We start from the raw sequence: 22,743 nt of genomic DNA on the forward strand, positions 1-22,743 counted from the left end.
TTGGTAGGCTTATAGTAACGGAGAACACTGCAAACTAAACTGCCGGGCAAAAGAAAGTTATCACTTTTAAATTAGTTGTATAAAAAACACAAAGATGGAAACTTTTTTAATCCCACGTAGAAAATATTCACCCAAATGCAAATTTTCCCACGAACAACAGAGCTTCCCAAACGCAGCTCTCCAAATCATGCATTTTGCAAAACGTGAAACACGTGTCTTCGGGACATTGGTCGAAATGCGTGTGCATGATTGTAGCACAAATACTGACGTTGGACAGAGCAAGCATACAGTTAGGAAAAACCCATCAACAATATGCCAAGACTTACACAGGCGCAACAAGACATAGCAGTTGGTATCGCGAATATGGGGGCTTCTCAACGTCACCTGGCAAGAACCTTCAACTGCAGCCAGGCCACCATCAGCAAGTTGCTAAACCGCTACCGGCAGACAGGACAGACTCAAGACCGACCAAGATCGGGAAGCCCGAGAGTGACAACACCAGCCTAAGACCGCTACATCAGACAGATTCACCTCTGGAACAGATTCGTGATGGTGACGTCAACGGCGGCAACGGCACTAGGGCATGCCATCAGCAGGCGAACTGTCCTTAATCTACTTCGTGTAGCCGGGATACTAGCCTACCGACCCTTCCGTGGAATGGCCTTGACCCGTCAACACCGTGAACGCAGACTACGATGGGCACGAACTGTGCGTCAGTGGCAGCGACACGACTGGGAAAGGGTGCTCTTTACAGATGAAAGTCGGTTCTCTCTCTTCAGGAACGATGGCAGGGTTAGAGTTTTCGGACGAAGGGGCAAGCGACTGGCACCGAACTGTGTCAGAGAAGTTCAACCATTTGGAGGTGGCGGTGTCATGGTATGGGGTAGCATTTGTAATAAATCTTATTACATTTCGCTATTCAACCCGGTTGTAATAAAAACATGTTTTGTAATAAACTATCAGAAAACGCAGAAATGTTAACATTTTATATCAAGGAACAGATTTAAGGTTAGCTTTACACGTACTTGTAGAACACATATACTGTCCTCAACGGAAAGAATAAATAATAAAATACCAAAGTGCAAAATGTTTTTGGACTTTGAAGATTTTATTACAAAGTGCGTTGTTAGTACAAAGTGGGTTGGTTCAAGAGTAACCTGTTTTGTAATAACCCGTTTATGTAATAAAATCTTCTAAGTGCAAAACTCTTTCAGACTTAGAGGATTTTATTACATAGTTCGTTAAGATGTGCAAAATGAAATGTTATTACATGAAGCCGTATTGTGTTCACTGGAAGGAATATCTTCAACTTTGATTTTCAGTCATTGTCTAGGCTAATCAAAAAGTACCAATGTGCTTTGTAATAAAATCGTCTAAGCATAAAACTCCTTTGTACTTAGAAGATTTTATTACAAAGTGCGTCGTTATTACAAAGTGGGTTGGTTCATGAGTAACCCATTTTGTAATAACCCGTTATGTAATAAACTCGTCTTAGTGCATAACTCTTTTGGACCTAGAAAATTTTATTACATAGTGCGCTGTTATCATGAAGTGGGTTGGTTCGTGAGTAACCCGTTTTGTAATAACCCGTTATGTAATAAAATTGCCTAAGCACAAAACTCTTTTGTACTTAGAAGATTTTATTACAAAGTGTGTTGTATTTTTAGTACAAAGTGGGTTGGTTCGTGAGTAACCCGTTTTGTAATACCCCATTATGTAATAAACACGTCTACATGCAAAACTCTTTTAGACTTAGAAGATTTTATTACAAAGTGCGCTGTTATCACAAAGTTTTTATTACAAAGTGCGCTGTTATCATGAAGTGGGTTGGTTCGAGAGTAACCCGTTTTGTATTAACCCATTGTGTAATAAAATCGTCTGAGTGCGAAACATTTTTGGGCATAGAAAGTTTTATTGCAAAGTGCGTTGTTATTACAAAGTGGGTTGCCAAAATGCTGTTGGCCTTTAATGAGAAAGAAGTAAACAAATATTTTCAACATTTTGAGAAAGTTGCTGAAAATCTCAAGTGGCCTTGGGAGTCATGGACTATGTTATTGCAAACAGTTTTGAAGGGTAAAGCTCATGATGCTCATTCAGATTTGTCAGTACAGCAAAGCTCAGATTATGATCTTGTCAAGAGCACACTTTTGAAAGCTTATGAGTAAGTGCCTGAGGCTTATCAGATATTCAGAAATGCTAACAAAAGGGACCATGAGACTTTTGTAGAGTTTGCTAGAGAAAAGGAAACACTGTTTGATAGGTGGTGTGGGTCTAAGGAGGCCACAGATTTAACTGTGAATCTCGCTAAGTGTGAATTCGGGAAGGCACAAATTTAATTCTTAGGGCATGTTGTAGGGCGTGGCCAGGTACAACCAGTTCATGCTAAAGTTGAAGCAACTGTACATTTTCCAGTACCTCAATCTAAGAGAGAACTCATGATATTCATGGGTATGGCTGGCTATTACAGAAAGTTTTGTCAAAACTTCTAAGATGTTGTATCTCCACCTATGAACCATTTGGGGCACACACATTCACATTACTGGAGTATACACCGTCAATATCCACCTGAAACTGAAACGCCTGAAACTGCTGGCAGACCGCTTGCCATGTTACAGTTTTGCATAACTGTTTCTCTCTTGCACTAAGACTTTGGTGAGTTTGCTATATTATAGTTTGTGACCCATTACCTTAGATTTTGTCGCATATGTATTGTATTTACTGAGGTCAAAACAATGAAAAGACTTCAGAATCCATTCATGAGGGTCAGAGTCATATGCCTTTTCCTATTCAATCCAACACACTGAGGGGTTGCAGTAATATGTTTTAGCCTCCAAAAATCATTATCTGTACAAGAAGTTGATCCTTGCATCCCCAACATCTCTTTCTTGTCCCCTCCTGTTTTCAATAAATTATGTCACTGTTAGAGCAGTTAGATGACATCAGGCTTGTCAAACACTCTGTGAATATTTTGAATTGTGTATTCAAACATGTGGTAGTGTGGACGTTTCCAGGATCTGTCAAGTCTCCTTTCTTGGGAAGGATTAGGGTACAATTTAATATTTTCTGCAGAATTGTGTAAAATCTGACTTGTTCTGATTTGCAGTAAGTGGCATGGTGTTATCAGTTTGGCTTGTAAAATATATACAAATATAAATACATATGAATTGATAAAGTATCATTGACTTCTTTTCTTCATGTCAACATATGCAACAGTATGCAGAAATAACTTACCTGGACACTTCGTCCCTTGCTTGCCACAGGCCTTCCCAAGCCTCGGTTGCCTATAATGCACACGACGACCATTTAGTCATTGCTGATAGAATTGTAATGTTATCTACTCTGCAGGTTATTATATACAGAGGTGTACAGGTTGTAGAAAGCATTTTGTTTTGGAAATTAATGGTGACTCTTGGAGGCTTGGTTAATGATGTGTCAGTTTACACTGGCAGTGCATGAAACTATCATGAAGTCTTAAGTAAACATGTCACAACAAATATTAAAATAATATTATCCAGATACTTCAATTAAGACTCATTAAGATTTAGCCCACACTGTATTACCACTGTGAACACATCACACATGGAGGACACACGTGTCAAAACAATCAAAATGATGAACACTTTTAACTACATAGGGATATATAATGAGGAAAAAAACATAAAAGTCTACATTTTATTTCAAAATGGCTAATCCTCAACTTGATTATAAGTATATTCCTACATCTTGAGGTGGCTGTTATTTAGGGGATGCCTGCTGCTTTTTTTTAGGTTAGTAATGCAGTCAACCAAGGTTAACAAGCAGACAATACAGGGATTAGTTAAAGTTTGTTATGAAAATACCATTTGAATAGCCAAATTTAAAAAATCACTGACCTACAAAATTACACACAGCACCAACATATACAAACGAAGTCTTTCTGCCTGCCAGCTGATTGACAAATACTGCATCATAAGTGTCACATGTTACATGTTGTAATCAACAAACTAAGTGACAATTGCATGCACTTAATATTTTCAAGAGAATATGCAAGGTTCAATTCAAGAGACGCTATCCTACTTGCACCAGGTGCAACCTGTGACAAAGATCCAGCTGCACCAGCCAAATTCCAGTTGTAACATAGTGTGTTAAAACATCAATGCTTCAAAACTGATAGTAAGCAGAAATAATCAACACACATCAGTGTTCAAAACTGATGCCTGTTTACGATAATTGTCATAGCCAAGAAGTGTCCATGAGCATGATTGTTTTGGTGGCATAGCTATTCATTGTGTAGGAGAAAGGGGAGCTGACACATATATGCTTATAATGTTAGACTTATTGTTTATGTATTTCTCAAATATTGACTTGCACCTTGTGCAAGTTAGACTCACAACTAGGTTAATTTGGTAATACTGGGCTGCACCAGTACAAGTAACAAAGCACCACAAGATCAAGTAAATCAAATGTAACTGCATCATAAGTTGATAAGGTTCCTGAGAGGCATTTAGAAGTTGGTATTCTAATAGAAGACAAAATGTTACAACGTTTCTGGGCTATTCCTTGCCCTTTCTTCAGGTACACGCTGACTAACAGTTAAACAGGATATATATCCTAGTAATGTACATGAAGCCAGAGTGATGATTTTAAGCATGTATATGCAATAAGTTCAGCAGACAAAAGGGAGTAATAATACACAAAAAATCTGGAATGATGTCGTTACAGAGGATAATCAATAGAAGCCAATGAGTGATTTGTATGCAATAGGCTGGCTGATATTGGGGTTGGGATGAAGCTGTTATTGTGGATTAGGAGGGGATTGGTGAAGCCTTGAGTCTAACTAATTTCTCAGGCATTGGGTCGGTAAACCCCTTGGTCTCTGTTCATCTGTGGTGCTAATCCTTGATGTTGATCGCTTCTGAAATTTTGTGTTGTTACCAATCATGGATGTTCAATGCTATGATGGTTGTTGCTTGCCAGTCAATAGAGTGCAACTGATTGTTTGCAATGTGTTCAGAAACGCTGACTTTAGATCTGATTTCTCTATTGAAGTTTTCCACTCTTTGAGCCTAATGTCAGTGGGGCAGGATGTCTGTCCTACACAGCTGCTGCCACAGTCACACAAAAGCTTGTTGATGCAGCCCCTGGCCTTGTGAGTGGTCTTGGTTGATGTACATCTGCCATTGGCCTTCAGAATGGTGTTTAGTGTTTTTTCAGACCTGAAGGTCACATCTCTACCAGCAGTTTTCTTGAGCGTTTGGCTGATGTGGTGGCTGATTTGACCTTGGTAGGGAATGTTAATTCTGTTTGGGGATGGCTCAGGTTTCGGTTGGCGCTCTTCTTGCTGCTGCAGGGTTGATGCTATGGTTCTGTCTACAAGTTGTTTGGGATAGCCATTGAGGTTGATGAATGTAGTAATGTCTGTTTCAGCTTGGAGATGGTTGGGATTACAGATGGCTTTAGCTTGTCTGGTTAGGGAAGATACAATGACACGTTAATCTGGGGGTGATGGTTGGAGAGGTAATGAATATACTGGTCAGTGTGAGTGAGTTTTCTGTAGACTGAAAAAGGTAAAGTTGTTGTAGGAGTTCTATAAAGCCACATCTAGGAACGGTAGTTTCTATTGGTTGTCTATTTCCATTGTCAACTAGATGCACAGGTGCTGCTTGTTGAGATGGTCGAGGAGAATAGCAGGGTCATGGTCTGGATCTAGGATGGTGAAGGTGTCATCCACCTTTCTGTACCAGCAGAGTGCTTGAAAAGGGGATGAAGCCAGAGCTGTCTCTTCAGAGTTGTTCATGAAAATCTCGGTGATTGGTGGTGACAGAGGTTAACCCACAGGGAGCCCATGGATTTGATGGCAGATGTTGTCTCTTTTATCTGCCGTTTTTATTGTAAATACACGCTTAAAATCATTACTCTTGCTTCATGTACATTGTTAGTATATATATCCAGTTTAGTCAGCATCCATCTGACAAAGTGGCAAGAATTGGCCACAAAATAATAAAGAAGTTGACACCCACAACATTTTGTCTTATATCACAAGATGATAGTTAAATCTTGCTTAATTTCTCAAACATGTGTTTGAATGTATAAAACCAAAAGAAAGCAAATGGGTGTTGTATGATTTGCACCTTTGTTTATGGGGCCTTTCTATAAGTATGTCTTAGATCTGTAGTCTTAAATATTCAGTCACAACTTATGTTAAGTTATAAACATGAACATGAAAAGTGTTCACTCATTTGTGACAGGGACATACCTTTGTATGCCTGTGCATTTGTATGTCTGTACATATAATTAGTTTGCTTTAGTTAGTTTTAAATTTTGTAAACCATTAATACTATATATTTAGAAGCTGAAACATGCAATGTAGATAATAATTTATGTATTTCAAACAAGTTCTTGATTTCAGATCATATCAGCTCTGGAATAGTTCATAGAGTTTAATCGCTTAGTTTCAATAATAAAATAAATAGTGTTTACTCAACCATGACAACACGATACGATTGGTCCATTCAAACCTGCTTGCTTTTTCTACGCATGAACATCTCACACCCTGACACATCATATAGTCACCAGACACGACTGACAAAACTGGTGTAACAGACAAAGCCTAGCCATCTATTAAATCGTCAACAGGTTAGTAAACAAACTATCTTAAACAATCTTTAATCCTATCTAATGTACCCACAACATTATAGGTAATCTTTAACACTTAACGTGTATTAACTATGTCACTAGTAATTAATGCCGTCAGGGTAGCAAGCGTGTGTAGTAATCGCCATGCTGATAAGCATAAAGTTCCTATTTTAATGTGTGTTATAGGTTCCCTTTGAAACATATATCACATTAAATAACAACTGAAAACTATGATTACACGATGCCATTTAGAAAGTGGTCAAATGCAACATATGTCATATTTGGGATTTCACTTTCTTAGTCCGACTTTCATTTGTGGAAGTCGTGGTGGCTGAGCAGGCTAGGGGGCTGACTTTGTGTGCTGGCAATTAGGTGCCTGACTCTGAGGGTGCGGGTTTGAATCCCGCATGGGACTCAACCGAAAAAAAGTACTAGAATTTGTACTTTACTAAGAAAGTGAAATCCCAAATATGACATATGTTGCAACTGAAAACTACTCATGGGTGAACTTTAATCCCTTGATAAATCATTAGGATAACTTTTAGGGAGCAAGCTTAAACCATTATTTATGAGTCACTGGATTCAAATATAGAAATAAAAGAAAAGAAAATGATATGGGATTTCCTGGAAATGCAGAGAGAAGGACAACAGTGTCAACCGTGAATGACATTGTCACCATGGTGAAAGAAAACCATAATCATCTGAATATCCAACTCAACATTAAGGTATTTATTTCTGGCAATCATGTACATTCTTGATCATATTCAGAAAGAAAATATAGTATGTAAGATGTTGAAGATTGAATACTCATGTATCTATACACATCAACATAATATATATCTGCATTAACATATATATATATAAGATCAAATTCTGTTTGTGTTTAGGAAACAAGGAATCCTTGAAAATCTGAAGATGAAAGCATCATCTGTCCCTCAGATGACAGGACCTGGTCATCCCTGACAGTTACAAGAAGACATGTTCCAGGGATCCTTTCCTACTCCTTGATAATGGAGATGACCAGAGAATCCTTGGATTTGCAACATATGAGAACTTGCTTTAACCTTGCAAGGAAACACAGCATCTGTCAAGATGGAACATGCTATACCAGACCAACCAAATTCCATCAGCTCTATACGATCCATGCCTTGGCTGACAGGAACATGTTTCCATTAGTCTTCTTTTTCTTGCCCCCAAAAAGAGGAAACCTAAACAAGGATGTTGAGGTCGTTGTCCAATGCAGTTGCCATCAGAAGTCTTCAGTTGAATCCAAAAAAACATTCAGGTATTTGCCATATGATACATTCATTATGCTAATATATCTTTTATTTTAAGGTGGGGGACCCATAGCTGGACACAACTGAAAACATGCAAGAAGATGAATGCTGGAAGGACCTAGCAGTCTACATTACCAGCTTCTAGGTGGAAAGAGATCTCTACTGATTCAAGTGGAAGCACCATGAGGATGACGTCCCAAGAACTAATAATCACCTGGCAGGTTGGCATTCCCACCTTCACAACTCTTGGAAAGGATCACCCCAACATTTTTCAAATTATCATGTTCCTTTTCAAGGTGCAGGCCAAAACTGAACACAAATTGGCACAATGTTCAAAATCGAATGTTAATTGAGACAATTTGCTGCTTAAGCATCTCATCTTTTACATCTTTCATAAATATTAAGAATATGTGCTTGTATAAATGTATTTCGTACTACTATGTATTCAATTGTATGTTTTATATTTCAATGTATATGTACTGTGAAGTGAGACTGAAATACAGCACTGTCTTCATAGATATATTTGGCTCGTTTTCTCATTAGGTATTCTCTCATCTGCTTAATCTGGAATATCCTCTTCTATAAACACATAGATCCACCATTGTCTCTAATGTTAATGTGTAAAATTTCTAGATGCCAAGGATGTCAATCTTTTTTCTTCACTCATCTGTGATGATTTTTAGAAAGGTTGATGTCCTGAGACCTAACCAGTGAAATAGCCTAGCTGGTGACATACAGGGAGATAATAACACCCAAGCTCCCATCTTCATCCTAGTTTAATGAGCAAACCACCAACAGAAACTGCTTGGCCAAATGAATCAGCCACCCCCTTTTTTCATGCATCCCGAGGCAAGAGAGGTCTGCCAAAATGACAAATGACCAGTGTGACCTTCATAAACATCAAACATCAAGTCAAATGCTTGTTGGCGGGGTTTAGACACTCAAATGCAGGTTAATTCTTGCCCTCAGCACAGAGGGTTGTACCAACTATCAGTGGTCAATCATGTTATTCTGTTTTGTAAACAAAATTCTTATTAGCGTCCTCTGACTTTTGACTCTGCTGAGCTAATTTCCCACAATGACCAACATGCCATTCCACAAGAAACATCATTGATACCATACAGCAGGTGACCATAATAAAAACAACACGGTTTCTCATAATATCATCCATATGTCAATTTATTTTTGTATTTCAGCTTGCCACCTAACTGAATTGTATCATTCTGGTTTGAAATTACTGGCAGTAACAGATTTTGTATATTAAGTAGAATTCATGTAAACAAATAACTGCAATTTCTATATCTGATTGCTTCTCATGTAGTTGGATTGACCCGCAAGTAGATAGTTGCACTTTTGTTGTGGAGTAGGCAAGTTAAATGCTCCTGACATGACATAGAAAGTCTGCAGCATCCACAGCTAAGTATCTCAGTCCAATGTGAACACTTGACAGCTTTTATTGGGCATAATAGTCAGAGAAGATATCATGAAAACCCACTGTCCCAGAGGTCCCATTGCATACTTTGGATTCTAAGCAAGGACTTCTGGTAACACTCTAATTATGACTCTGGATAGATATTTCAGGAATGTAACTGATCTAGTGTCCATGTTATATTCAGGTTCATGCACTCAGGTAGTTCATAGTCAGCTGAGGCATTTGCACGAAAGAAATGTAAGAGGAACTGATGTTAAGTACAAGGGCCCTTATTCTCGGAATGTTCGTAGCCCTAAGAATTCTTAACTTTGACCGTAGCCAATGTGTTACAAATGGGCTTAAGAAGTTCGTAGGGCTACAAACATTTCGAGAATAGCTAGCTAGTTACAGTTAAAACAGCATGGTCCAATGTGTCCAATGTATGACATGGTCAGGGCTCATCCACTAAGCGATGTCCCTGAACATTAGATCAAGATCACCTTGATCCAGTTCTGAATGAATCTGAGATGTAGACATCCTCTGAATGTTAGATCCAGCATACATGTGAGCTCTCCCCAAAGCGACTTCTATTGCCTTAGAGTGTGTGGTTATTTATGGAACTGTGATATTCTGGTAGTGACATCCTGATAGTGTTTCAACAGGGTATGAATGATACCTTGATGAGTGTTGAATATGGCTCCACACACCTCTGTACCTTCTTGGGTCAAAGAAGAACCAATTGTAAGAGCCAACATTAGGATTGTACTAGCTCTTCAGTCAGTGGCACCTGCAATAAGCTCTTTACTCATTGTTCCCTGTAAGGAGTATGCTGACTTTATTTAGGGGAAATTAAGCTTTTTTTCTTGGTAATTTTTCATTGCCATGTAGTTTGAAAAGACATGTAGTAGTATTATTAATGGGTTTTCTAAATCACTTCAAACAAATAAGTATATAATATCAATAACATAGACATTAACTCGACAAATTCCTGTCTCAAATGTCGACCAAGATGAATTTTAGTAGACTCACTTCATCTTAGAGATTTCTTCAGGAATTATGGATATAGTAAACAAAATGAAGATTTGTGTCATCGTCAGAGTGCTCCCTTATTTCATTTATCATATCAATGCTATTGTTCATTCTCATAATTTATGTTCATGTTGTTCCTCAATCTCATGGTTCAAAGTTCATGCCAATGTCATAATTCTCATCTAAATCCTCTAAATGAAAAATAGTTATACGTTACATGAGTATTACACATCTAAGAAAATTACAGTCAGTAAAAGGAATGAGAATTGCATGAAATATATTAACTTTAACAGCTCAGAAATTATATGGAAATTAACCTTAAGATTAGAGAAAATTACTAAATGAACCTACATCCTAACCATATAAATACACTTTACTAAATGAAAAAATGTAACAAGTACATGAAAATCCTCGAAAAATTTATAATAGAAACATTCTATGCATTACCATGTCTCAAACACAAAGATAAATTATATTACCAATGGAAATATTCACCTACCATTTTGTTAGACCTCAAATCATCCACCTTTCACACCTCAAAACAACATCTGTTGTATTATTAATGGAGTTTCTAAATCACTTCAAACAAATAAGTATATAATATCAGTAACATAGATCTAGACCCCCTTTCAAAAACACCAAAACCAAAATGACAAGATCCTTCTCCCTTCACACTGTCTGCTGTGGGCTGGTCTAGTCACTAGACTAAACAAATGTCTATTTGTGAAATCGATCGATACTGTCTGGCTGGCTGGGTCATACACTGTGCGCGTGATCGATAAAGTGACAACCAATTAGGGAACTAGTTCACATATGGTATGAACCCTGTATCATGACTACAGTGAGTGAGTTGCACGGCTGGCCCGTGGGGGTGGTATTCATGGGTATTCTTGTATGAGGCAGTCTGAATTACTAAATTTATTAGGGATAAAATATCAAAAACCTTCTACTACAAAAGATTTAAAAAGGCAATCGCGCGAGCGTGGTATGATAGGCTATTCATGTATGAGGAAGTCTGAGCTCATTGAATTACTCAATGAACAAGCTCCCATAGAATTACAATTCACACCTACTGAGCGTGCTATAGGGAAATATTTGCGAGGGTGGAAGATGGAAGTTCAAAGAAACATAGAGTTTCAAGATATAAAACGATTGGTATTTGATAAAGTGAATGAAGAACTGAAAGATTTAAGAGGTATTAAATTTCAGCTCACATTAAAGATGACGCTAGAGAAAAAACAAGGGAATGAAACAATTGACCAGACCGTTGTTTACTTCAGAGGAAATCAGGAAGTTACAACACAACCAGATACTATCAACTCTTCTATTGACAGATCATTTGAAAAAATTCGAGAAACACTAGAACATTACACTAATAGGGGGTCTGGTTGGTTGGTTGATAAGATTAATATGATCTACCTGGATATAGCAAACTATAGACCGTTGAAAGGAGGGAAACATTTACCAACCCCTAAATATTTCGCAGACAAACGTGCTACGATTAACTCATTAAGACGCATATGCGGGTCAAATTAATTAGCTTCTCACAGCGAGAGTCGCGTATTGGGGGTTATAAAAAGCAGCTCTTATTCAGCGAGAGCCGTGTATTGGCAGTGACAAAAAGCACCTCCCATACAGCGAGAGCCGCATATTGGGGGTTTTAAATTTTAAATTCGTATTGTACCTATTATTTCATTCAATTTAGCAGTAATGATCAAAGATTAGCTTTTCTTAAGAGAGAGGTTACTTTCTGTGGTGATCAGAAGAACTAATTAATGTGTTTTGATAATAATTGCTTGCAATGTCGTGGGATTATACAGGCAAATGAACACGTCTACAAGAAAGGGGATTATGAGATGTTGTTACAGGAGGTAAGTGTTTGTTACTCGTCATTGGGAGTGAATACTAAGATACTCTGTTTGCATATTTATTGAATTAACGGTGACAAGGTTACAAAACCTTCTTCTAAATTAAATCATTCATTCATTCATTTTGTGGAGTCCATTGTCAATCTTCTGAAATTCGTTTGCTTTCAAAACAAATATAAGTATGCCCATCTTCATAAATATTTGGGGAGATTCAACTGCAAGTGTATACATCACAATAAATCAGTATCGTGTAACTTATTTTAATTCTATAATACATCTACTTGAATTGTGATATTTATTCGGAACAATGTCCAGATTATATTGAAACGTTCAGCAAGCCATTATTTTTTATGTACAAGTAGTGTGCGCAAAATGTATATGCAAATAAATACTCTCTCTACTCAATGGTTGGATTGGGTTATCCGGGGTAAAAATGATCTGATTGTAGCGATTTGAGCTCTTTAAAGAAAAATAAACTCAAAGTGCTTGTTAGTCCTACATGTACATTTCAGGCATCCTTACGCTTATGTATGTTCACGATACACAAACTTTTTCATGATAGCTAGAGTTGATAAAACCGAAATCCAGCATATCGACTGGTCAACAATCAAACCAATAGTCAATCTGTATCCAAGCTGTCTAGTGACCAAACGTGCTCTTCAGAAATTTAGCCCACGCCCCATCACCTGTCATTTCCTCTGTGACAGGTACCTCATGATACGATTGGTCACAGATAAGTAATCAGCCACTATATTGAACAGTTGAGATACAAAACATCCTGTTTGGGAACACTGATGACGCCCATCCCATGACCCTTTGTCTTATGTATGTGCAAGGAAAAGCATTATACAATATGCATACATGTATGTTTCTGTGATAACGTATATTTTCTGCGTTAAATCTAGATGAACCAAAGTGACAAACTGTGAATCTGTTCCATGTAAGTTACACATTAGCTTTTTAGTACTTAAAATATTCAGTATGTACTAGCAACATATCAGCGAAAAGGCTTCTTTCACAGAAGATTATTAGGCATGTGCGTAAAATCTTCGTTACTGCCATTGACATAGATGTATTGAACAATTTAACCTCACACAATGATAAGAGAGGGACAATTTGTTTAATTATGTCTTACATACAAAGAATACAAACATGTGTTAAGAAAATACACATGCACCAAGATTATTAGGCATGAGCGTAAATTCTTCTTTACTGCCATTGACATAGATGTTTTGAACAATTTAACCTCACACAATAATATGAGAGGGGCAATTTGGTTAAGTATGTCTTACATACAAAGAATACAAACATGTGTTAAGAAAATACACACGCCACCAAAAGTCTACAAGGGAAAATGTAATCAAATTACGTAAAACGTTACATATATGACATGTATTCACTCCTGCTTTCTTTCAACATATACCTTTACAACGCAATTAAACAATTAAACAATCAGGACTTGCTCTGATGACGAGACAGTTTCCTGTAATCTACGAAACCAGCCAGGGATATCATGAGTGATTAGCCCTAATTAGTCTCGCCACAGCCGGCCAGGCAATCAGCAGGGGGCTCCAGGTGTTGAGCAGTGAAGCGGCTCTTGGGCTTAATGAGTTAATATTACAAATATTCAAGGGGAAAACTGTATATAGATATCGTTAAGGATTATCAAATTTCCAGCCAAGATAAATCCATGCAGACTTTCAGTTATCTGGTAGATGATGACATTATTTGGCATGGTATAGATGAGCCAACCCCTATCTCCCAGTGCACAAAAATAGAAAAACAGAATCCAGATTTGGCTATAAACATATTCGGACATGAAGGGAATAAACTTACAGTCCACAGGATAAGTCCTTTATTGTATAAGGAGGGTAGAAAAACAGCTAATGTATTTTTAATACAAAAAGGTGAACAATGTCACTACATAACGATAACACGTTTCAGTCGATTGGTGTTCAATCAAACAAAACACAAGGAAAAGAAACATTTTTGTGAAAGGTGCCTTCACAGGTTATCTAGACCCGATCTGCTTGATTCACACAGGGATCATTGCCTAGGTGTAGGGGAGACAGCCATAAGGGTAGATATGTCAACCAAAAACAACAATATCTTGAAATTTATCAACCACAAAAATCAGATTCCAGTACCATACATTATCTATGCCGACTTCAAAGCGATCATTAAACCAACTGATACAATGGCTCCATCCCCTAATCAAAGTTACACTCAGAAAATCAAGAACACGAGACGTGTGGGTTTGGATATGTGGTTGTTTGTTGTGATGGCCAAACTAACCCTCCTGTTATTTACAGAGGCCCAGACGCAGCTGAGAAATTTCTAAATTGTTTACAACACAAGGAGGGAGAGATGAAGAGAAAATTACACCACATAACACCAATGTGCATGACCAAGCAGATTGTGTGGCTCACATCAAAAGCACATGTCATGTATGCGGTAAACCTCTGAATGGTGATTCAGTGCGAGACCACAGTCACATGACAGGCAAATACAGAGGTCGGCTCACAATGAGTGTAATCTAAAGTTGAGAATAAACCCAATATTATTCATATCCCGGTGGAATTTCACAATTTACAAGGGTATGATTCACACTTGATAATGCAAGCTATTTCAAGGGTAGAAGGCAACATATCCTGTATCCCAAACAATATGGGAGATATATATCCTTTTCGCTAAATGGGTTGAGATTCATAGATAGTGTTCAGTTTCTGTTGTCGTCTCTAGACAGTTTGGTCAAGGCTAATAACCCAGATGACTTGGCTATAACTAATCGATACACAGAAGAGAAAACTAGAACCTTGCTACTACATAAGGGTATTTACCCGTATTAATATATGGACGACTGGTCTAAGTTTAATGAGACAGAGTTACCTCCCATTGACCACTTCTATAGCAAGCTGTCAGACGCGTCTGTCTCTCAAGATGATTACAAACACGCTAAAATTGTATGTGAGCAACAAATGTATGGGAACAACTAGGCTGTAAGAATCTAGGTGATTACCACGATTTATATTTGAAAACGGATGTGTTGTTGCTGGCAGATGTTGTCAAGATATTCAGGAAAACGTGTTCAAAGCAATATAAGTTGGACCCGGTATGGTATTATTCAAGCCCTGGGCTATCATGGGATGCCTTACTGAAGAAAACAGGTGTGGAGTTAGAATTATTCACCTGTTTGTTGAGAAAGGGTTACGAGGGGGTATTTCTATGGTATCTAAACCCTACAACCCTAATAAACCTGCAAACCACCTACTCTCGATGCTAACAACCTGTACGGCTGGGCTATGAGTCAATATCTACAGACAGGGAGATTCGAATGGGTGCCTGACCAGCAGGTGGATGTCATGAGTATTGCACCTGATTCTGATAAGGGTTATATACTTGAAGTGGACTTGCACCAGTCTCACAATAGTTACCCCGTAGCATCCGAACGGTTGAGGGTTAATCCCAACTGGATGTCTGAGTACCAACATAACTTGCTTGGGGGTATGGGGGTGTCCACCATTGAAGAAATCGCACCGAATTTGAAGAATAAAACAAAGTATATAATTCACTAATGTAATTTACAGCTACATCTATCGTTGGGTATGAAGCTTACTAAAGTACATAGAATACTAAAGTTCAATCAAAGCCCATGGATGGAACCCTACATCAGGATGAACAGAAACATGCGAAAGCTGGCTACTAACGACTACAAGAAAAACCGATACAAACTCATGAACAACTCTGTATTCAGTAAAATGATGGAGAATTTACCAAAATGTGTTAACGTGAAGCTTTTCAGGTCGAGTGAGGAAGACAAGCTCAGCAAAACTGATAATAGAAGCACTATATTTGAAGATGACCTGGCAGCTATTCATATGAAAAAGAGCCACATTAAACTTAATCGACCCGTCTATGTCTATGAATATTCTAGACCTTTCTAAACACCTGATATATGATTTCTACTACAATAAGCTCAAGAAACAATATAGCGACAGGTGTGATGTGTTGTACATGGATACTGACTCACTGGGATATGAAAATCAATATTCACCTGTACGACACTAGTGACTACCTGAGAGACCACCCCATGCACAGCCTAACCAACAAAAAGACACTAGGAAAGATGAAGACGAATGTGCTGGCACACCAATTGCTGAATACGTGGGGTTGAGACCTAAGATGTCTTCTATCAATAAAGCAGACCATGCTGAAATAGGAAAGGCTAAGGGTATGAAAAAGAATGTGGTGAAACGACATATTAAGCATACCCTATACAAACAGGCCCTATTCGAGAAGAAAACGTTCAAACACCAGATGAACATACTCCGTAGCAACGGGCATACAATATTCAGATTGATATTAAACAAGACATCTCTATCACCGCTAGACATAAAACGCTGGATAGCCCCGGATGGTGTCAATACAGCCACTGTGGGGTACAAGGACGGGTAGGGGTGTGGGGGATTTCCCCCACTAGATATTTAAGTAATAGAAATATAATGGAGAAAGTTTACTGCAGCCCGCAGGGATATGGGAATGGGGCAGATGCTATTAAAAAATTAACTATAAAGCTGCATGCTTCTCGGAAGAAAAAGACAAAGCCTGGTTACAAAAACGCCCCACACTCCCAATAGGTAGCAGTCGGCTTTTATTTTAGTAATTACCCAGTAAATGTTAGTAATGACCTAGTAATTTTTAGTAAATGTTAGTAAATTTAGTAATGTTTTAGTAATGACCCAGTTCATTTTAGTAATAGTTTAGTAAATGTTAGTAAAATGACTGTTTTTGAAGTTCTAGTCGTGTGTAACATGACCTTTATCTCTATCCATTTAGCGTATGTTGGATATTATTTTTTGAAAATAAAAACTAGAGCACTATATCATAAAATGGAGTGTGATGAATTACTAGAGCAGATGTTAGTCGCAGAGGAAAAAAAGGACAACAAGCAGAGAGACAGACTGATAACACTAGTCGTGGGTGGTAAGGGAAAGCAATATTTAGGCAACAACATCACTGGTGATAAGATTCAGAAAATGTCAGATGAGGAAATCAATAAATTATATGCTAGGTATGAGGCACAACTTGGGGCTGAGATGACAAAAGTCATAGGTTCTACTATTACCCAGATTTACACAGGCATAGCGTCGGACCTTTTACCAATCCCACTGGAACGTCGTCTCTATTTGTGGGAGGATTTAGAGAAGGACCCGTTTATCGATAATGCCTTGAGTTATATCAGTTTTGCTTTGTACCACAAATATGGTATGTATCTAGCTGTGATGATGGCAGCAATCATGACAGCAAAGCATTGTAAATTTAATAAAATAAATGATAGCAATAATATTATAAAAGATGGCAAGGCCCACCACACCCTGGTGGACGACAGCTTAGTAGAGAGCTCAGTGGATACACCCCACACCCCAGTGACACAAGTCACCAAGAACAAGAACCCAAAAAGAGTTGAGGCTGGTAGAAGAAATGACAAGACATAATAAACATAATAATTACATAATTACACAAACCCCAAGTAAGTGGATAGCCGTAGATAGTGTAGTAGCCACTGCTGCTGTTTCATTATATATGTTGTGGGTCAAACCCTCAACATAGACAGTCAGCTGTCCGCAGGACCCTGGGGATGTGGGGGTCTCCCCCACTATCGACCCTCATATTATGTTATAATTAAAATTATATCTCTATCATTACATATTATGTCGGAGGGAAAAACGTTCGTTAACAACGCATACCATGCATTGGTGGTTTCCGGGTTAGCAGTAGGGTATGCTCAGTTGACTAAAATGATTATAAAACAACCGACTACAAAACTAGACTTTGACATGTGAGATATGTTTATGCTTACTATGAACATTGGTATGGGGATGGCCACCAAGGATGTCTTGGTAAAGCAAGGTATTATACCTGAAAATATTTTACAGTAATGTACATAATATAGCTACAGTAGCAATGATGGCTTGTGGAGCTCTCGTGAATGCCCTAGCATTTTCCGGGAGTAATTTCCTGTTTTCTTAATTGAGAGAGTCAAACGCGGCTGAGATAGAGGTGGAACATAAATGACACAATACAGTCACAGAGACACAAGCCGCACAGGCTGAATACGCTGAGAGACATTTGAAGAGACTAGATTTTATCAATAATCAACTCCAGCGCGAAAATAAGGCCGTTAGAACTTTCACAGACGTCGACGAAGCTATGAAAGAATATTATGTATTAACAGGTAAACAACTGGAACCATTAAATGAACCAACGTTGACACAGTATTACACTCCTTCAGAGGGTCAGAAATATTGTGAATTGATCTTCGTGGCACTCGGTTTAGCGGTGACAGTGTTAATGGTAAAACAATTAGACTAATTTCACAAATTAATATATCACAAAATGAGACATGTTTGCAACTGGGTACTTATGGGGAAAACGAACATTTGTCATAAAATGAGCCACAGCCAGTGTTATTGTTCTTATCACTGTATAAAGATAGTGTTAACTACACTTGTTCAGTGTGTGGTATGGGGTTAAAGGTCATTATAGTTTATGCAAAGTGCATGGCATGGATAAAAAGCAGTTTCAGCTTATTTACGAGAAGAAAAAGGACTACATCAAAGAAGTTAAACGCCTGTTTGAGATCAAGGTATGATTTGTAATTCCTCACATATGAAGCCTCTGTGCGGCCCATTTACCAGGAAGTACAAGTTAGGTTCCCCGGCTTTTATATCCACTCGATCGATATTATATGTTTTCATAGAGCAGACAGGATCTGTTTCACGTTTACAGGTGTCTCCCTCGTATTCAGCTGGTTGATATAAATATCTAACCATTGCGCGATCTGGAATCTTTTTTTTCTTTTTTACGACGGAGTGCTGCTGCATCTACTACAACAGACTTCATATGGATTGCATCAGTGGTCTCTTATCGAGTAGTCTAGTTACTTCGTGATTCATAAAATCAACCATACGAGGAAGTCGTACTACCCATTCAGTATTGCGGCCAGCCGACTGCAGGTCACATCAATATTGGTGTGAAAACAAACGTTCAGCTAATGAGCGATTGAATCTCTCAACAACAGCTTGACTTCGATGTTCACCAGTCGCACCCCTCCTTATCTTGACATTTTTCTTGACTAGCAGTTGTGTAACGGCACCCATGAATTCTTTACCCGGGTCGACTTGCAACTTGGAAGGCCATGTCAGCGGACTGGGTTTGTATATGTGCTTGAAACCACATGCTACTTGTGTTGCGTCCTTTGCAGTTAATGGTTCGGCTTCCTTGTGGCAACTGGCTACATCGACGACTGTCAGGGCGTACTTGTAGGTTTTACCTCTGACCCTATCATGTGGAAGAAACAACAGGTCGGCTTGGTGAACTTGAGTAGGGATATGAATACCAAATTTTCTCCTGGGTATATATCTTGGTGTTGGTAAGTATACTTGCCATATAGCTTGTTTTTGTAACCAGGCTTTGGCTTTTTCTTCCAAAACGCGTATGGCTTTAGGTAATTTTTCAATAGCGTCTGCCCCTTTCCAATATCCCAGAGGGCTGTAGTAAACTTTCATCATTATATTTTTGTTACTTAAATATCCTTATGACCGTAAGCATAGGTACTGACACCATCCGCGGCTATCCATCGCTTTGTATGCATGGGTGATTGAGATGTCTTATTCTTATTATATCTTAGGCCCATCACAACAAAGTATGTTCATCTGGTGTTTGAATCTTTTTTTCTTGTTTGTAGAGGGTATGCTTGATATGGCGTTTTACCACATTCTTTATTTCAACGTCGTCTGCTGTATTGATAGAATACATCTTAGGTCTCAACCCCACATATGCAGTGATTGGTGTGCCAGCACATTCATCTTCCATCTTGCCTAATACGATCTTGTTGACTTGACTGTACACAAGGTGGTCTCTCAGGTAATCGCTTGTACTGTACATGTGTATATCGTTTTTCAATATACGTACAGTACACGGCCTTGGTTTTAATCTCCATCAACAGTAGTGCTAGTGTATCTGTATCCGTGTACAACACATCACACCTGTCGCCATATTGTTTCTTGAGCTTATTGTAGTAGAAATCATACATCAGGTGTTTAGAAAGGTCTAGAATACTCATAGACATAGACGGGTTGATTAAGTTTAATGTGGCTCTTTTTCATATGAATAGCTGCCAAGTCATCATCGAATATAGTGCTTCTATTGTACGCTGGGCTTGCTATCAGTTTCCTGAGCTTGTCTTCCTCACTTGACCTGACTAGCTTCACGTTAACACATTTTCGTAAATTCTCCATCGATTTACTGAGTTTTCTATGTATTTTAGTAAGCTTCATACAACTGTAAATTATGATAGTGAACTATATACTTTGTTTTATTCATCAAATTCGGTAACATTTTTTCAATGGTGGACACCCCCATACTCTCAAGCAAGTTATGTTGGTACTCAGACATCCAGTCTTGGTTAAACCTCAACCGTTCGGGTGCTATGGGGTAACTATTGTGAGACTGGTGCAAGTCCACTTCAAGTATATAACCCTTATCAGAATCAGGTGCAATACTCATAACATCCACCTGCTGGTCAGGTACCCATTCAAACCCCCCTGTCGGTAGATATTGACTCATAGACCAGCCGTACAGGTTGTTAGCATCGAGGTAGAGTAGATGGTTTGTAGGTTTATTAGGGTTATAACCTTCCACATACTTGTTGTTTGCTGAAGCATAACGTTTTGATACCATAGAAATACCCCTGTGTAACCCTTCCTCAATAAACAGATGCATGTCGTAATCTGTGAATAATTCTAACTCCACACCAGTTTTCTTCAGCAGGGCATCCCACGATAGCCCACGATAATACCATGCGGGGTCCAACCCATATGCTTTGAACACGTTTTCCTGAATATCTTGACAACATCTGCCAGCAACAACACATCCGTTTTCAAATATAAATCATGGTAATCACCTAGATTCTTACAGCCTAGTTGTTCCCATACATTTTTTGTGTGTTTGTAATCGTCTTGTGAGACAGACAAGTCTGACAGCTTGCTATAGAAGTGGTTAATGGGAGGTAACTCTGTCTCATTAAACTTAGACCAGTCATCCATATATTCATATGGTTAAATACCCTTTAGCAAAAAGGATATATATCTCCCCATATCGTTTGGGATACAGGATATGTTGCCTTCTACCTTTGAAATAGCTTGCATAATCAAGTGTGAATCATACCCTCGTAAATTATGAAACACCACCAGGATATGAATTAGCTTAGTGTTGATACGTAAGTTCAAGTTACACTCATTGTGAGCCACACCTCTGTATTTGCCTGTCACGTGGCAGTGGTCTCGCACTGAATCACCATTCAAAGGTTTACAACATGACAATGTGTGCTTTTGATGTGAGCCACACGATCTGCTTGGGTCATACACATTAGTGTTGTGTAATTTTCTCTTGATCTTCTCCTCCTCATGTTGTAGACACTTTAGAAATTTCTCAGCTGCGTCTGGGCCTCAACAGATAACGAGTGGGTTAGTTTGGCCATCACAACAAACGACCACCTATCCAAACCCACACGCCTTGTGTTCTTGAACTTTCTGAGTGAAACTGTTGTTAGGGGATTGGGCCACCATATAGATTGGTTTAATGATAGCTTCGAAGTCGGCGTAGATAATGTATGGTACCGGCATCTGATTTTTGTGGCTCATAAACTTCAATAAATTGTTGTTTTTGGTCGGCATATCTACCCGTACTGCTGTCTCCCCTACACCTCGACAGTCATCCCTGTGTGAATCGAGCAGATCAGCCTTAGACAACCTGTGAAGGCACCTTTCACAGAAGTATTTCTTTCCCCCATGTTTCGATTGATCATACAACAGTCAGATACAATGCTTGATCCACGTGTAGTGATATTTTTCGCCTTGTTGTATTATAAATATATTGATTGTTTTACGACCATCGTTATACATTAAAGGACTTATCCTGTGCAGTATTATGTTTTTACCTTCGTGACCGAATACATTTATAGCTAAGTCTGGATTTTGTTTTCCTACTTTTGACCACTGAGAGATAGGAATGGGTTCATCTATACCTTCCAATTTATCCCATCATCTTCCTGATAACTGGCAGGTCTGTCAGAATGTTTTTCAGCTGGAAATTTAGCAGATCTTATCGCTACCCTCCCACAATCATCACACAGTTTTTAACGTTAACCATAGATTGTTTTTTCTTAAAATACTCAGGCAGGGGTAAGTACGATCCACCTCTCAACAGTTTATAGTTTGTTATATCCAGGTAGATCATATCAATCATATCAACAACCCAACCAGACCCCATATTAGTGTAACGTTCTAGTGCTTCTCGAATTTTTTCCATGTTTCTGTCAATAGAAGAGTTGATAGTATCTGATTGCATTGTGACTTGCTGATTACCTCTGATGTAAACAATAGTGTATTCAGTTGCCCCACTCATCTGTTGTTTCTCTAGTGTCATCTCAAATGTGATTAGAAATTTAACACCTCTTAAATCCTTCAGTTCTTCGTCTACT

At 38.5% G+C, this 22,743-nt stretch overlaps 1 protein-coding gene and 1 long non-coding RNA gene across 4 annotated transcripts in view; one reads left to right on the forward strand and one right to left on the reverse strand.

Annotated features, from left to right (window-relative positions):
- LOC137278155 (uncharacterized) overlaps nucleotides 1-22,743 on the forward strand; it is an 84,334-nt gene that overhangs the window by 37,193 nt on the left and 24,398 nt on the right. Inside the window, exon 3 of one of the 2 annotated variants that reach the window (XR_010956645.1) lies at nucleotides 7,503-8,113. This is a non-coding gene — a long non-coding RNA (uncharacterized lncRNA). Of the gene's footprint in view, nucleotides 1-7,502; nucleotides 8,291-22,743 lie in introns of those variants that run through there. The other variant, XR_010956646.1, reaches the window with a different exon arrangement.
- Nucleotides 1-22,743, reverse strand: part of LOC137278154 (zinc finger C2HC domain-containing protein 1B-like) — a 174,637-nt gene that overhangs the window by 24,614 nt on the left and 127,280 nt on the right. For both annotated transcript variants that reach the window (XM_067810324.1, XM_067810326.1), the window contains one exon: nucleotides 3,232-3,281. In XM_067810324.1, the coding sequence (XP_067666425.1) occupies nucleotides 3,232-3,281 (50 nt within the window). The remainder of the gene's footprint in view (nucleotides 1-3,231; nucleotides 3,282-22,743) is intronic.

The sequence above is a fragment of the Haliotis asinina genome, chromosome 3 (genome assembly GCF_037392515.1).
Source record: "Haliotis asinina isolate JCU_RB_2024 chromosome 3, JCU_Hal_asi_v2, whole genome shotgun sequence".
Classification (NCBI taxonomy): domain Eukaryota; kingdom Metazoa; phylum Mollusca; class Gastropoda; order Lepetellida; family Haliotidae; genus Haliotis; species Haliotis asinina.